Source organism: Pecten maximus, chromosome 19 (assembly GCF_902652985.1).
Source record: "Pecten maximus chromosome 19, xPecMax1.1, whole genome shotgun sequence".
NCBI classification, from domain to species: Eukaryota; Metazoa; Mollusca; class Bivalvia; order Pectinida; family Pectinidae; genus Pecten; species Pecten maximus.
Window position 1 is genome coordinate 1,845,916 of NC_047033.1, and position 16,314 is coordinate 1,862,229.

Here is a 16,314-nt window from a genome sequence, read left to right on the forward strand (position 1 = left end):
AGGGGGTCGTTAGAGCAGGTTTGACTGCACAATTTCCTCCGGTTTTTAATAATTGACAGGTAAATAAAAAGATAAAAAACTGTTAAGAGGTCAAAATTACACATGTATAAATATTTCTTTGGGAGTAATGGGCCTTAACTATACAACTTTCAAGAAAACAAATAATCACGCCGCGGGCTAAAACCAACAATAAACATTTACTAAAAAAAACCTTTAACAGTCAGTCGACCTTTTAAGCCCGTGTGTTTATTCTTAACACTTCCTCATCCTAATTTGCGTATTTCTAGGTGATCTACTATTTCTTTAATCTATTTTCCAGAATTGAAGCTAAGGAAGATGTATCAGTGGTTTCGGTATTATCTGAAGGTTGTGACAGTTGTAACAGCTTTGTTGTATACTGTGATATTTACGTCGCAATACATACTCAAGACAACACATTGCCATTCAGTTATACATCCATCAAAGGTACGTCAACATTTTTGCTAAGATTATTAAGTAGAATTTGTCTTAAACAATATTTTTCAATCGTGATATCGATGATGCCTGAACACCGTATGCATATATTCCCTCGAAGTCTTTCCTTTTACATCATTTCCCTCAATGGAAATTTGATGTATGTGTTGCTTTTTTTATTTTCATTTTTTAACATTAGTTGCCGAATGTTTGGATCTTGAAGAATTACTTTTCCGTTTGATTTTCTTACCACACATTTCAAAGATTTTTTTTATGATACTCCTGCATGTATGTGGTAATTGTTGTTTAGCATTACATTTGTATAGACGAATGCATATTTTATCAAAAAGTAAAAGAAATGTGTTAAATAGTTCTAATACCTTTTGCTAGAAAAGATTGTTATTAATCAATAACATTTGTACCGGAAAACAATCAACAATTTCATTTTTACAAAGCGTCGTGTTCAAACTAAAACACAAGCAAATCTAGACAAAGAGATCGACATCTGGTCTGGTTATCTGAGTGTCTAATATAACATCCTCCTCAGACGTTCAGTAAGATAGAAAAAGACACAGTCCTAATAAAAACATTACAAACTGTTATTTCCCACATTTACTCGCCTTTGTCAAATTGTGCATAAGAGCAGCAGGTAAAAGAAGCATGCTCTGCTGCAGGTTTGAACCGATTCTAAGCCAAGATAAAATAGAAATAACAATGGAAAGCCAATGAGGTTAAAACGCATTTGTAAATGGAAAGAATTCAAGGGCTATACAATTGTATTCATGTGATCATTTTTTCGGTACTTTGTTATCTATGTAAAGACGCGTTAACATCTAGTAATTCAATACTGAACGTAGCAGAACGCATTGCAATAGTATTGTATACAGGTATATGTAGATAAAATAAGCGTTATTTTTTAATGGACAGGTGACAACCTCGGGATATCCTATTGTTGTATCTTCAGAGGGCAGAAAAAGAAATGTACCAAGAACACATATGGTGAGATTCACGATTAATAAAGACTTTACATTAATAAAATTCCACTTGCCCATATATTCCATAATGATATAGAAAATTTTATACCATAACAATGTTGTGTTTTGTGTGCGGTAAATGTATTGTAGCGCAGTAATTAACTATAACTACATGTATTTAGAATGTTCCAAAAGCTTACGATGTACGATTAAGTAAAATGAATGAGATTGGCTAATACTAAATGGAGCTGATTAGATAATTCACTGATTACCTGATATATTTGTAATTTTATCCTGAACAGGTATCGGCGTTGGGCATCGCAAGTAAAAGCGAAAGACTTTCCTCATTGAAGGTTGTATGATTCACCAAATGGGCAGATGGTTCTCATTTAATTTCTTACGTTGTTAAGGAAATGCACAATAAATACATTAATTGAAATATAATACAAAGAAACCGTTATGAAAAAAAAGATAAAACATAAAAACTAGCAAAACATTGATTTCACCAGCAGAGACCACTGTCAACCTTAGAGAAATGTATAATAAGTTTCCGGAGGGTAAGGCTCATCGACGACATTTGTATGTAGATCTTTACCTTGGTTATTGATGAGACGATAATCAATACTTAACCAAACCAGACCATATCCAAGTATTGTGACATTACCAAAACTATAACCAGGATTATAATAACAGAATCAAAGATCGTTCCGCACTTCTTCAAAGCAGTTCCAAATTATATACCTGATGTCGACTTTCCAAAATTGTCCTCAGTCTTCATCAACGTGCTTCTTTTAAGATACTGTAAACGTACTTATTTTAGCGCAATCAAATTTTAGCGCATTTGCAGATTTTAGCCAGTTAGCGCAATGATGAATTAGCGCATCCACAGAACTTTCTATAGAAATAGAACGTACAAAAAGTAATTAGCGCAATCATAATTTAGCGCAAGGCTTCCAGCGCGAAGAGCGCTAAAATAAAATTACCGCTAAAATATGTACGTTTACAGTATGTTGATCAACATATTTCACTGTCATATTAACAGTCGAATTTTATCATGGAAATCCTATCATTGGAAGCAATATAATATGCGATGTATATTGAATCAAATTGACATTTAAAAGGAAATTAAAATCTGCATTACACTGAACATAAAGCGGAGTTGTTAGTTATATCTCTTGGAATTGAATGACATTGAAGGGTCTTTGTTATCTGTCCTGTCGAGATCCTCCAGGAAATCGGCAAAGTTCTCATCATATTATCAGCATTTTCTTCGATATTTCTCTTAGTCAACTATTCTGACCGACTTCTCTTGTAATTCAGTAAAATATTTTATCGTTACGCAGTTGGTTTATAAACACTACGCTTGAAATGCAATTGTTCATATTTCTCTTTCAAGAAAGCGTCTGGAACGTATACGAATGAAATGAAAATGGTAAGTGTGTATGAAAATACTTTGTAATGATATATTAATTTTAAAGTTTAAACAACAAGATGGTATTTATTGTATAATTTCAACTGTAGCAAACAACTATAAAACGTTTACAAATAACATTTGTATGAGTGTATGTTTTCGTTTTGTTTTAAACTTTGAATTATATATATTTAAAGCTTTATTTTATGTAGATATAAAACGAATCTTATGTTCTTATGAATAGTAAGTTGTGTAATGTTGAGAAACAAAGTTAAGGTGATCTAAATTGTGTTAATGATTAACAAATAAACTATCAATATTGCATTTATTTATTTTAATGGGGGTATGGCCATACTTCATATTAACTGCACGAGCTTAACATATCAACTTACTTTACCGGGGTGTGTGTATGTTTTAGGTTTTCTTATCACTTATGGTATATCTGAACCGTAAGTTCTCTACTAATTGTTTTTTATACCTGGACCGGTATGGGGCTATCTACTTGTTGTATAACTGGGAAGAGGGAATGTTTTCTATTTATTTATGGTATTTGATCGTGACACATTTTTCCCCGAAAGGCTATGAATATTCCTGTCGAAATCCTCAACTGTGCCAATAAAGCAGTAACGAAGCCTTATAATTATGACTACAAAACTGAGTTTTACCTACCGCCACCAGTTTCGGATTTATGCAGAATGTCTTTGCCGGACCTCGAATACTTATATCAACGGTACGTATTTTTACAGAAACATAACGCATTAAATATTTATTTATTAGTTTCTATACTGTATCCATATAATAGCAATTTGGGACGAAACGTCCATTACACTTCGACATTTCCACGCGCGGGATATTTTCAAATGTCTTGGCCATTGGTCACACAGCGTTCATCATAGAACATGTCTTTGTGCATGTCATGCTAGCCTCCGCCTTCGGCCCCATGCCAGCCGAAGGGTTCATGGTTGTTATCTCAACTACTACCAAAATATTACTTATACTGTGTCGTATTGTATTGTCTAGTACTGTTTATATATTATGCGATTGTATCTATATTAGCTGTGTCTTGCTAATGGGATGAATAACAGTTAAAGTAATTCGTATCCTGCAAACCTTTTCAAGGATCCAGTGTTACCTGAGTTATTACGTTAATGTTACTTCTTTGACCCATATATATGTATGATTTGTCAAGTTAGTTATAAAAAAGTTTCGTCTAATACGACATAATCCAAACATTTGAATCTACAACTCAAGGGAGGTTACCTGTGTTCGAATTTGGGTTTGTCTCGATTTTGGAGGAGATATTTGTTTTGAATTCAGAAAAAAAAAAAAACTTTTTTCCGTCGTTTTCAAAATATACGTAAAGTGATATTGATTGAGTGTATAAATAACATGATGTGCTAATTCGACCGTCTCAAACGCACATAAATAATTTATCATCACAACACAAACACTTGTATGGGAGGAAGCCTCTGTAGTGAGCAAAGCACCATTTATTGCGGGAGATTTTTACAATTAAATCGACATGTGGATGCGAAACTCTGGGATTTAGGCAAAACAATTGGACCATGGAATTAATCCGTCTCCTTCGAAGTCCCTTGACCTGTGTACACAATGCCTTCTAAGTAAAACATTTTTCACACCTGTCCAGTCTTAAGTCACCAGCGATTGTCGACAAATTACCTATAAGGTAAAAAGCGTAAAAGAAGAAAACCAAATAAAAAACATTTGTCTCGTCAAATTTTTCGGGGGGGGGGGGGGGGGGGGGGGTATGCGTGCTTGCTATAGTGACTACAAGGCTCGAATGGCGAGCCGGCCACGCGCACCTGAAAACACCTGTTAGGGCCACTAAAAGCACGTGCTCACGTGCAACACCATGCATACAATTATCAACCCGTCGCTCACGCATAACCCCGCCCTCCCCTACACGTGTACGTGTACCCATGATAGATACATTTATGTGCTAATTCGACCGTCTCAAACGCACATAAATAATTTATCATCACAACACAAACACTTGTATGGGAGGAAGCCTCTGTAGTGAGCAAAGGCTTCCTCGAATGAATAAAGAACGGGAAACAAGAAAATAATGTCGACATTTTAATTAATAATATACAATCAGTTTTTAAATACCAAGATGTTGTGATACAGATAATAAATCATGAACTCTTTCACGCACATAGCCATCCTTTGCTTTCTCACTTTTCCAACGGCCGTGCTTCTTAAACAGTCTGTCACTAACACCAGCTGCTGCAGCAGCAGTGGCTCCGCCTGACCTTAAACTATGGACACCAAATAGAGTTTTGTCCAGCCCCACAGCCTCCAGAGCTTCTAATAAGATCTCCCTAGCCCTTGTGTAAGAGAGTCTAACGTTCTTGGCACGTAACCTAAACTGTTTCTCCGATTTACATAAACACACCTGGGAAAAAATGTACAAATCGTTTGAGAAGTGTGAAAAGTTACCTTTAACAAGATTTCTTTTTAGCATTTCGACAGGACACGTTTTATTATGGGTAGCTGCTATAACTACACTACTACCTGCATTAAATTTATCTGTCTTACTACGTGAAATAAAAATCACCATAAAGGAGTCCTCGAAACTAATGTCCGAATACTTAATATTTACAATTTCTGAGAACCGTAAAAAACCGGCAAAACCTACTAAACACATAGAGATAAGGCGGAGATCTTTTAGAGAAGCTTCAGCGTTCCCATATTTATCCACTAACTTATTTAATATATCCGGTGTAATTGGTTCTTTTTTCTTGACAGGACAGCTTAGAATTCTTTTCCCGCTAAGTCTAACTGATTGAACCAAAAAGTCACTACATGGATCCTGAAAACCCGCAATTTTATGACACCACGAAAGCGAGAAAATAACTTCCTCGATTTTTGAAAAATGACATCCTGATTGAATGAGAGAAGATAGGTAAAGGGCAACGTAAAATTCGTTAGCAGGCATAACGGAAATTCCGTTAAAGGAATTGCACCATTTCCTCCAGTGTTCGAATCCGTACTTATATTTTTTAACTGCATTGACCGATTTGGAACTTAGAATATGTGAAGCTAAACCATCAGCTAGGCGTGATAACTTAGGATCACTTAAAGAAGGTCGATCTTTCCACCGCCCGATACGGAAAAGATCTGTAAACAAGAACAAAAGAACCAATTAAAACGTTTATCTTAAATCCGAATAGATGCACAAAACCATATAAATATATATGCATGAATAAAGTTTCAAACCAACCTCTCTGGCTTCAAGTCGATCTCTCTGGCTTAATTATATCAATGAGCCAACCTCTCTGGCTTAATTACATCAATGAGCCAACCTCCCTGGCTTAATTACATCAATGAGCCAACCTCCCTGGCTTAATTACATCGATGAGCCAACCTCCCTGGCTTAAATTACATCGATGAGCCAACCTCCCTGGCTTAATTACATCAATGAGCCAACCTCCCTGGCTTATTTATATCGATGAGCCAACCTCCCTGGCTTAAATTACATCGATGAGCCAACCTCCCTGGCTTAATTACATCAATGAGCCAACCTCCCTGGCTTAATTACATCAATGAGCCAACCTCTCTGGCTTAATTATAGAACTCGGCTGAAATATCTGGCATACTATTAATGAGCCGACTTCTCTAGCTTACTAATTAAAAAACTGAGCCGAACACCCTGGCTTATACGTAAATAAAAAATTGAAAATTAGATAACAAATAAGCGAAAGACTTGTTAATATACACGGTCTCGAAAACTTACGCGAATGTCCAAAATCAATAGGTAGATTCAATCCTCACAGCTAGAAGTGATCCCCTGTAGTTATCTGGATGGAACACACAATTATCCACGTTACTTACTAGAATGTCCATAGTATTGTGGAATTCATAAATGTCTTTCACGTAAGGATGATAATTACCTTGCTTATCAAATAACGAAGACCAAAAGGGGGAGGAAGGCCAGTAAGGGGCTATGAGTGTACACTGGGCACGACAGAACACAGCATGCAGAATAGCACGCTTTATCAAATTAACGGGGGGGACTAACCAGTTATTTTCTCCGGCCCATGACTGAGCAAAAGCATCGACACCCTCCGCTAAGGGATGAAAAAATCTGGTATTGAATCTAGGAATCTTGGCGTTGTTACCGTTAGAAAATCTGTCCACGGAAAATGGACACCACCAATCATTCAAAAAATTAAAAAACTCCTGGGAGACGCCCCAATCATTTGAATCGTCGATTTTGCTGATAAAGTCAGCGACCGTGTTTTCGCTCCTCGGGATCCATTCAATAGAAAGAATTATCTGTTTTTCTGCGCAGATTTGAAAGATGTCTAACGCAAGTAATTGAAGTTCAACCACCTTACTACCGGCTTGCACGATCTGAACCGTGCTCTGGCTATCTGAATACCACTTAACACTGGAATTACTTAAAAAATTACTGTAACTTAAAAGAGCTAAATTGATAGCCTTCAATTCTCTCCAGGTGGAACTTTTAACGGCTTCATCTTCAGACCACATTTGATGAAAATCGAAATTCCCAGCCTGAACAATATGTGCCCCACAGGCAATACTACTCGCGTCCGAATACACAATAGAAACCGGAAGCTTGTATTCGTACAACTTCTTAAAGTTTAACTTACGAATATTGTTTTTCCAGAACAAAATCTCGTGTAGAGCTAAACTATCCGATTCAATCAAAAACAGCTTATCCCACGAAGAACTACTCTGTATCAGCCCGTACAAAAATCTGGTCATTAATCTAGTAACATTACCGATGACTGGCGACATAGAGATGATACTACCAGTGAGCGAAGCTAACTTTCTACTTGTAACACGCGGTAAAGAGGTCCACAAAATATCTATAACTCCGAGTAAATCGGTGATCCTTCGTTCTGGGACCGATAATGAAAACTCTTTAGAGTCCCATAGGAGGCCTAACCACTCTAATGACATTGTAGGTGTAAAAATGGACTTCTCTATATTGATAACAAAACCTGCCCTAATGAGACTGTCCTTCACAAAGGATCCGTCAGTCAGAGCCTGGGAGGCGCAATCTGCGCACCCCCACCCGTCATCCAGGTACACTACTATTTCTATCAAATTTTTTCTCCAATATTTAACCAGGGGTCTTAAGCACTTGGTGAAGATATATGGAGCACTAGACAAACCAAACGGGAGGACTGTGAAACAAAAATGCTTTCCTTCCCATGAAAACCCCAAAAATGTTTGGTGAGATTTACAGATATCTATGTGATGATAACCGGATTTAAGGTCGAACTTGTAAAGATAGCTGTCTTTCTTAAAAAATTCGAGAGCGACCCTAAAATCTTCGAATTTAATTTTTTGCTTCCAGACATACATATTAGTATTACTTAAGTCGAGGATCAAACGCTTCTTACCACTCTTATTTACAGCTACTGAAATGGGGTTAACGACAAGTGGAGTAAAGGGAACTTGCACCGCGCAACCATTTTTGACTAATTCGCCTACTGCTTCAGATACAAAGTCGGCATGAATAAAGGATGACCTATTATTTCTAAATTCTGCCTTGGGAGGGGTAGATATAAAAGGAATAACATAACCATTTCGCAGGGTCTCGATAATGAAATCCGGAGCTTCTATATGCTCCCAAAAATTAATATGAGCTTTCAAACGACCTTTAACAGATTTGTCATTATGAAATGTTACATTTTCAAAAAATTCTGCGTGTTCAGAAAACTCATCAGCCCACAAAAATAAATGATCAAAATACTTAACATCAAAGTCATGATCACTTGGCTCCGGATCCTCCCTGTTGTGCTCCGGCGGCGAATCTAGGACCGGGCGCCGACCCTCCGTAGCTTGGGTATCCCGTCTGTCCGTATTGTCCATTGTTCCACGCGGGGCACTGTCTACCCCAGTGTCCCATGGCCCCGCACCTGAAGCATACGTCGTACGGGGAGGCCCTCCGAAAGGGCCGCCCCCCTCCGGTAGTACCTGAACCACCTCCTGACGAAACAGCGCCGAAGGGCTGGTCATTGACGACACCAGGGCGATAATGGCCACGCCCAACACCACCCGAATGGCCGCCCCTACCGGACACCCTTTTCTTGTAAGGTCTGGATTTCCTGACCGCTCTGGCCTCCGCTTGACGTAGTTTCTTGTCATCCTCGGAATCTGATGCTAAGTCGTCGGAGAGATACTCCTCAACTGTGCTCCAACCACCTGGAGATTTATCGGCAATCCTGATGAGTTTGTTACGTTTTCTAATCAAATCCCTGGCAGCGTTAATAGAGTCCAGCACAGACGAAAACTCACGACCACCTACGGCCCTTTCTGCCCTTTTTAAGGACAGGTCCAATTCCAGGTTAAACTCGAACTGTTTCCTGTTGCCGGTAAACTTGAAATTTACGGTTTCGTCTTTTATCTTTTTAGCGACATTTTCGGCTTTGGTTTCGTACTCTTCAGAAATTTCTCTCTTAAGCGTTCTAAACTGCTTATCGAAATAAGTCCTCATAAAATACAAGGTATCAGAATTAGAAACGTCTTGACCACCGGCTACCTGAGGTCCGTCGGGAGTAACATCTCCCTGTCCATCTTGCGATACAGTATTAGGACGATCCTCTAAAGATTTCTCGGACATATTACGTATGCGTGCTTGCTATAGTGACTACAAGGCTCGAATGGCGAGCCGGCCACGCGCACCTGAAAACACCTGTTAGGGCCACTAAAAGCACGTGCTCACGTGCAACACCATGCATACAATTATCAACCCGTCGCTCACGCATAACCCCGCCCTCCCCTACACGTGTACGTGTACCCATGATAAATACATTCAACCATTGTATGCAGTATATACAACGGTAAAGTGGTATTAACAATAATGCAGATGTGTTTTTGTTTTACACACATATCAAACAGAGGGATTATTTTCAATCTCAAAAATGGATAAATGCAGAAAAGTATAGAAACAAATCTTATTATTACAAAACTTATAATAAATCTGCCTGAAAATCCATAAAAAATGATTTGCCGTTATTTAATTTTCAAATTAACTTGTCAATATAGATACGATATGTGAACACTTGAATATCTATAGATTCAATGTTGGTGACAGAGTAGTTGTAGCGTATGTTTTCGAATTATTAGGTTAACATTGTGTAACATCCTATTAACAGATTAAGTCATTTTAGGACGGTATACAGTGCTTGCAGCATGCATGAGTGTGGTAAGTGTGTGCGTGTGTGTTTTAAAGTTTTCAATAAAACGTAAATATATACATAGTTCTTGTATAACGTTTGTATTGCGATGAATATTTTACTAGATACCTGAACACCATACAAACTGTATGTAAAACTCCGAGAAGATTCGGGAAGATAACAGATGGTGGATGGGATGTGTGTGTTGAACCGCAGTACCTTCCATCCAAGGGTTGTCTGGTTTACTCATTTGGGTACGTAAATTACAACACCTTAGACATGTTTAGCTGAACTAAGTAGTTGAACGTTTTCCTGTTAAAACTATCATTTTGACAATTTATGCGATGCTTTCCATAAATAGAGGATATCTAACAGTGCGCACTCGTGAAAAATATCAAAATATTAGCCACACTCGTAAAATATATTTGGTATTACTGAAGACACTAAGCCTACAGTTCCCTAAAAAAAGTAGTTACCCCTGTCCAGGTGCTGACATATATGTCGGGCTTTCAGATTGGTCAATTATTTTGGTATTTTCTAATTATTAATTTGATTGGTCAAATCAGCAATGAACAATTTTTAATATTTCACTGGTAAAAATGTAATAAGGAAGTACAACTCTGTGATGTCAAAAAAATATTTGGTACAATTTTTTAATTAGAAATAAACGGCATATCAGAAATTGTAAAAAAAGACAACTTTTAAATTAAGGACGTTAATATTCCCGAACCTGTTCTTTTAACTCATAATAGCAATTTACGTAATCCCTCATCCCTTAATTTTTAATAGCAAAATACCTGTTTTTATTAATTTTTTTTACAGATTGAATGCTATATATATATAAAAAAATCCGCTAAGTTTTAAAATATTTAAAAGATCAAAAGAACAAGTTTTCTAAAACAGCCATACAAACAGGATATCAGTGTACTTCTAGTTTTGAACTATTATTATTTGCGCTATTTTTTACCATTTCGAGGTCAGAAATCCAAAGGGCATAAGTTACACCCGAACAATATAAAAAAAATGCCAAAACAGTATCGTTTGCTACAATTAAATACGGCCAAACACTGATTATTTGAGTGATCAATCTAGAGTCAAAAGTGATGAAATTTTGGAGTTTCATTAAGAAATACACCTTATACAAATAGCCGGCAAAATATTAACTTATTGAAATTCTTTAAATAAAAGTTCTATAAACAATATAACGGAGATGTGTGCAATATAGAATTAATGCCTTTCACGGCTGAGAATGTTTTTATTTGCTTGAGCATGCTACCGAATATTTATTTTTCCATTTGCATGACAAACGATTTTTTTCGCTGCTTAATGCTAGCATCTTCTTACAGAATCAAGAACGATTTTTCATTCGACAATGACATCGTAGATTCGTACAAATGTGAAGTTCATTCTCTCGATCCGGGGAACGGAACCACATAGATATGACCATTTATTCACTCTTTTTTGGTTGCATATCTTTACAGAATCAACAATGATTTTTCGTTCGACGATGAAATCGCTGATTCACACAACTGTGAAGTCCATTCCTTCGACCCGAGGTAGGGACTAATTAATGCTATAATATATGTACTGCCATACAGTACAACCATTAAGGTATGTGATAATGACAGCGTTGTGTGATACTCCACTCATATACCTAAACACTGAGGTCAGTGACAAAGACAGCGAAGTGCGATACTCCACTCATATACCTAAACACTGAGGACGGAGAAACCAGTCGTTACCGCCAGCTTTATCATATTCCGATTGTCGCTCATACGATCACTTGAGGCGCCTAGAATTACCGCCGAGTCCTAGATGCAGCTTAGTTAAATTCCTTTTTGCCCCACTGTATTTTACTCAATTTACTTTAAAATGTGTCATTATCTTGGGTGTATTTTGTGCGATTCTTTAAAGCTCGGCCTTAGTTCACATACGTTGGGTTGTCTCGGCCAGGGGCAACTTCAAAAACTCCAACTGCTCGCTGGAAGTTTCCTTTCCTACAAGTCCGTTCGCCCGGTTTTTTTTTTTTTTTTGTTCTTTTTGTTCTTGTTTTTTTTTTTTTTTTTTTTTTTTTTTTTTGTTTGTTAATTTTTGTTTGTTTGTTTTTGCATTTTGTAATCGAAAATGTGTTAGAATATTAAACCCATGTTTTTTGTTCATTTATAAGCAATTTGGCACTCAAGTTTTGTTGGTGTTAACGTTTTAACCCATCCGTGTAAAAAAATCATTTTTTATGTCTATATAGCCTCATCATCCAAGGATTCATGTGACCTTACCTAATGCGAGGTCGGGAAAACAGATAACATGTCTTTCCATTACCACATACAATGACTCATAGACTTTAACGTAAATGATAAATATAATAAATAATTATGTTTTCTATACAAACCTTTATATATGTTGAGCAAATAGGTTATCAAGATCTGTTTCCACAGTGATAATTTTTGTGCTATCATGCAGGCAGGGCGAAAGACACGACAAAATTTGGGATATTTTTCCTTTATCTTAACAAATTCCTTCGTAATGTTTCTGTTGATACGTACCTAGCGCCTTGAAGAAGTCTACCATAAATTGATCGTGCCCTCTTTCAGCGACATACATATGTATCAGAGTCTCTAAAATGGTAGTTTGTACTCATGCTTAATGTTCTACAATTTGGTAGTCGGAAGGCTGGTTCGCCGATTTTCAATATAATATATATAGACGATGTGTCAAACTGAGTGATTCAGTTATTTGCTCCAGTGAAATAGCCCACACACAGCTGACACATAGTGCAAATAAATTACAATAGCTGTTGATAGGACGTTCAATCATACAAGGTTAGAACCTAACCATTTGTGTCACCCTATTCATGCATTTAAGCGACATGTGATATTTCTCTACGGCGACTTACTGCTATTTGATGTATATATAAAATCAACATTATGTTACGTACTGTTTTGGATTTAAATACCTATACTGAGACATATTTTCTTTAACAGCATGAAAGTCAAGAGTCATATAAGAAGAAAGAGTAGGACCTTTTTTCACGATACTGGTCTCTCTGACGTCAGCAGAACGAATCCCGTTGGAACAGAATGGCGTATGCTGACATTTAAGGATATTAGAACTGATCTGAATCACTCAGAGGTATATTAATACAATACCAAGCATGCTTCAATGGAATCCTTATGAGATTGTATTTTTCTAAATAAGAAGGGGGCGCGGTGGCCGAATGGTTAAGGTGTCCCGACACTTTATCACTAGCCCTCCACCTCTGGGTTGCGAGTTCAAAACCTACGTGGGGCAGTTGCCAGGTACTGACCGTAGGCCGGTGGTTTTTCTCCGGGTACTCCTCCATCTCCTAAACCTGGCACGTCCTTAAATGACCCTGGCTGTTTATAGGACGTTAAACAATATTTTTGAACATATGTTTAGAATCTGCTTTTTCTGACTTACCTGTTTGGATTTCCACAACTTTGGCCCCTCTTAAGAATCGAGAGATTTTTCTTCTGTGTCTTATATTGAAGAGAAATTGAACAGTCCAAAAGTAGATGAAGGTCAGAGGTAAAGTGAGTACGAGTTTTGTCCAATCTGTAATTTTCTAACCATGGAAGATATCTTGACAAAACATAATTGAAGCAGATATGCGATGTTCTGCCGTACGGTCATTTGACCTTTATATCCGGGTCAAAGGTCAAAGAGCATATTTCACTTATAATTTCTTATCCTGCAATAACACGAAAACCTTTAAAGATATTCGAATAAAAGTTGTTGTGTACTTTTATCACCACACTGACGAAGTGGAGCATGATCCTCACTTACAGGTTAATGATGAAGTGCAAAAAACAATATCTAGTTGTAATTTTTTTATGCATTTATAATTTGCAGAACAATATTTATGAGTCGAGTTTTTCACTCCGAATACCGAATCAAATCCTAATAAAGATGTTTTATTGTTATTGCTAAATCTTAAGAGCAAAATTAGGAAAGCTTGCAAAACAAAGTAATTGGTTAAACACTGTTTTCTTTTCTATATCCAGTTTCATATACACTATATTGTTGAAAACCTAAACATTGTGTTATTCATTTTATCTAGCGAATGCCAGATGTCGTTAAGATGGACATAGAAGTGTGGGAGTGGAACGTACTTCCGGAAATGTTCGCTACTGGTCAATTCCCTAGACAGTTGATCATAGAGTTCCATCTGTGGTCCCAGCGGTACACCACGCAGAAGGACATGTGGATACGTCGGCTGTCTGTCCTACGTCTTATACATGACGCAGGTTATAGAATATTCTGGATGAATAGAAACCTGATATGTAAATATAAATCAGTTTACACTAAGAAACAAACTCTCGCATGTCACGAGATTTCGTTAATACGGAATGGACCAGATGTTTTGACAGATTACTGATGGTGATGTTGGTCCTATACGATAGAAGAAGAAGAGAACATGTTAACTTCATGTCATATCAACTAATATTAACACTCCTCCTGATTTACCGGGTGGAAGCGCATGAAGGGGAGGAATTTCATAAACGAGGAGAAACAACTTATTTGCAGGTGACCGCGATAACTTTCCATCTTTGATCGAGGAAGCGTACCCTTTTGCCCTTTACAAAGGCGAAAGTGTAGCCTTTGTGCAACATGTTCAAATGAAGCCCTAGATATTTAAAATCAGCATTACGATAAGAAATATGGATATCATCAGCGTTACCATGGTTACTTCCCCTAGTTAGGATACACATCGGTGAGGTAATACCATAGTTACCTCTCCGGTGAAGGATACTCATCCATGATGTAGTATTCATCAAGGATTGTTGTTTTTTGGAAACGGATATGCATGCACATAGTACTGTAGTTGACTCTGCGGTTAGGGTAATAAAATTCTAAGGTTGATACCGTTTTTAAAGTGCATATATAGATACATTCATATCAATTGGGATATTCACATTTTCGATGTTGCTAAGTACGAAGTCATTTGCTATATTTAACATTCAAACTATGGTGTAATAAAACTATCTATCGATGCTGTATGTTGTTTATTAATGCGGTCTTCTATTAAGGGGACATACAAGAGACCAAAATACTTCTCCAATTGTAATACCTGGTATCTTCAATCTCTCTTTTTTTCCGCACTGCTCTGTTTTTATATGCACTGTTTTCCTCTATAGGTGTCTACTCAAGTGTGACCACGTCCATTCTTGGAGTTGACGTCAGACACTTTACCATTCAACGGATCATTTCGTATACGTTTCATCAATTATTTAAACACACAGGAGAATACTAATTTTCTCACACGGCAAATGTAACTGTTTTTTTTAGGATTGTACAAAAGACAAGCAAGGCATCAACACCTTTGTAAAACAAAGAACAAAAACAAAAATCCAAGCATATACAAAATAATTAACTATCCAAAAGTTGTTCTGAATTATAAGATTTATGTAACTATAGGCAGATTTTGTTATCTTACTAATTTATATTTCCGTGTTATGTTTGTTTAATATTGTTTCACATTTTTGCCCATTTTTACTCCTCACTGTTTGGCCCTAATGACATTTATATCGTTAATGACCCGTTAATAATTTATAACTCACTAACATAACTACAGAACACAGTACTTTCGTCCTTTCAGGACCGGCTAGTGATGTACTTGACCAAAAGTGCAGATTGGGAGGTGCAATAGGCATATAGCCTATTATATAACGTCGCCAAACCACTTGATTACAGCTGTGGTCAAACCGAGTAATTTTATTGGATCATATAACAGAGCATATCATGGCCAAGATAAATTATTTAAAGACACTTGAAAATGACAAATTAGTGCTCATATAGAAACGAAATACCTTTTAAGATCATTTTAAGACATTATCACAGGCATCACGAAAATATTTCAGTATGCTCGAACATTTACTCAACGAAGTGGTCATACTCACACATTCGCCCAGCGCAAGGCATAGTGGAATTAATTGTAATCATAGGTTAAAGCACAAAGACAATCCAGAATTCAAACAGCGTTGCAAATTATTACTGGTTAAATTTATATTTAACGGTCTCCCAACGGCCAATATCAACAATGCACATACACCTACATGTTCCATGAATTTATTAGTATCAAATTTATAACCGTCTTCGTAACCAAGCAAAGCTAAATGGTGGTTTAAGAAATGTACATGGTATTGTGAGGCACACTCCAAAAAAGGGAAAATGTAATAATATGTTTGGCCTCTTGTTCCTTATCTATTTTCAAATTGTTGTTATTTATAAAAGAAAATAAAGAGTGGAATCAAATATTGATCATTACCAACTTTCCTGCAAT

General features: G+C 36.8%; 2 protein-coding genes across 2 annotated transcripts; one reads left to right on the forward strand and one right to left on the reverse strand.

The window, feature by feature from the left end:
- Window positions 1–2,408: 2,408 nt before the first annotated feature.
- On the forward strand, window positions 2,409–15,008 carry LOC117317629 (methyltransferase-like protein 24). Its single transcript, XM_033872479.1, has 6 exons — window positions 2,409–2,859; window positions 3,417–3,568; window positions 10,139–10,267; window positions 11,495–11,569; window positions 12,995–13,142; window positions 14,092–15,008. The coding sequence occupies exons 1-6, from the start codon at window positions 2,851–2,853 to the stop codon at window positions 14,407–14,409; spliced, it is 831 nt and encodes a 276-aa protein (XP_033728370.1). The 5' UTR covers window positions 2,409–2,850; the 3' UTR covers window positions 14,410–15,008.
- Window positions 4,815–5,858, reverse strand: LOC117317628 (integrase/recombinase xerD homolog). The gene has a single exon (XM_033872477.1). The coding sequence runs from the start codon at window positions 5,795–5,797 to the stop codon at window positions 4,961–4,963; it is 837 nt and encodes a 278-aa protein (XP_033728368.1). The 5' UTR covers window positions 5,798–5,858; the 3' UTR covers window positions 4,815–4,960.
- Window positions 15,009–16,314: the final 1,306 nt, after the last annotated feature.

Bases quoted from the DNA above. Each gene is read 5' to 3' on its own strand.
- LOC117317629 (XM_033872479.1), top strand. The intron at 3,569-10,138 runs GTACGTATTTTT...ATATTTTACTAG, and splicing joins CTCGAATACTTATATCAACG to ATACCTGAACACCATACAAA. The intron at 11,570-12,994 runs GTAGGGACTAAT...TTTCTTTAACAG, and splicing joins GTCCATTCCTTCGACCCGAG to CATGAAAGTCAAGAGTCATA.
- LOC117317628 (XM_033872477.1), bottom strand. From the start codon at position 5,797: ATGCCTGCTAACGAATTTTACGTTGCCCTTTACCTATCTTCTCTCATT.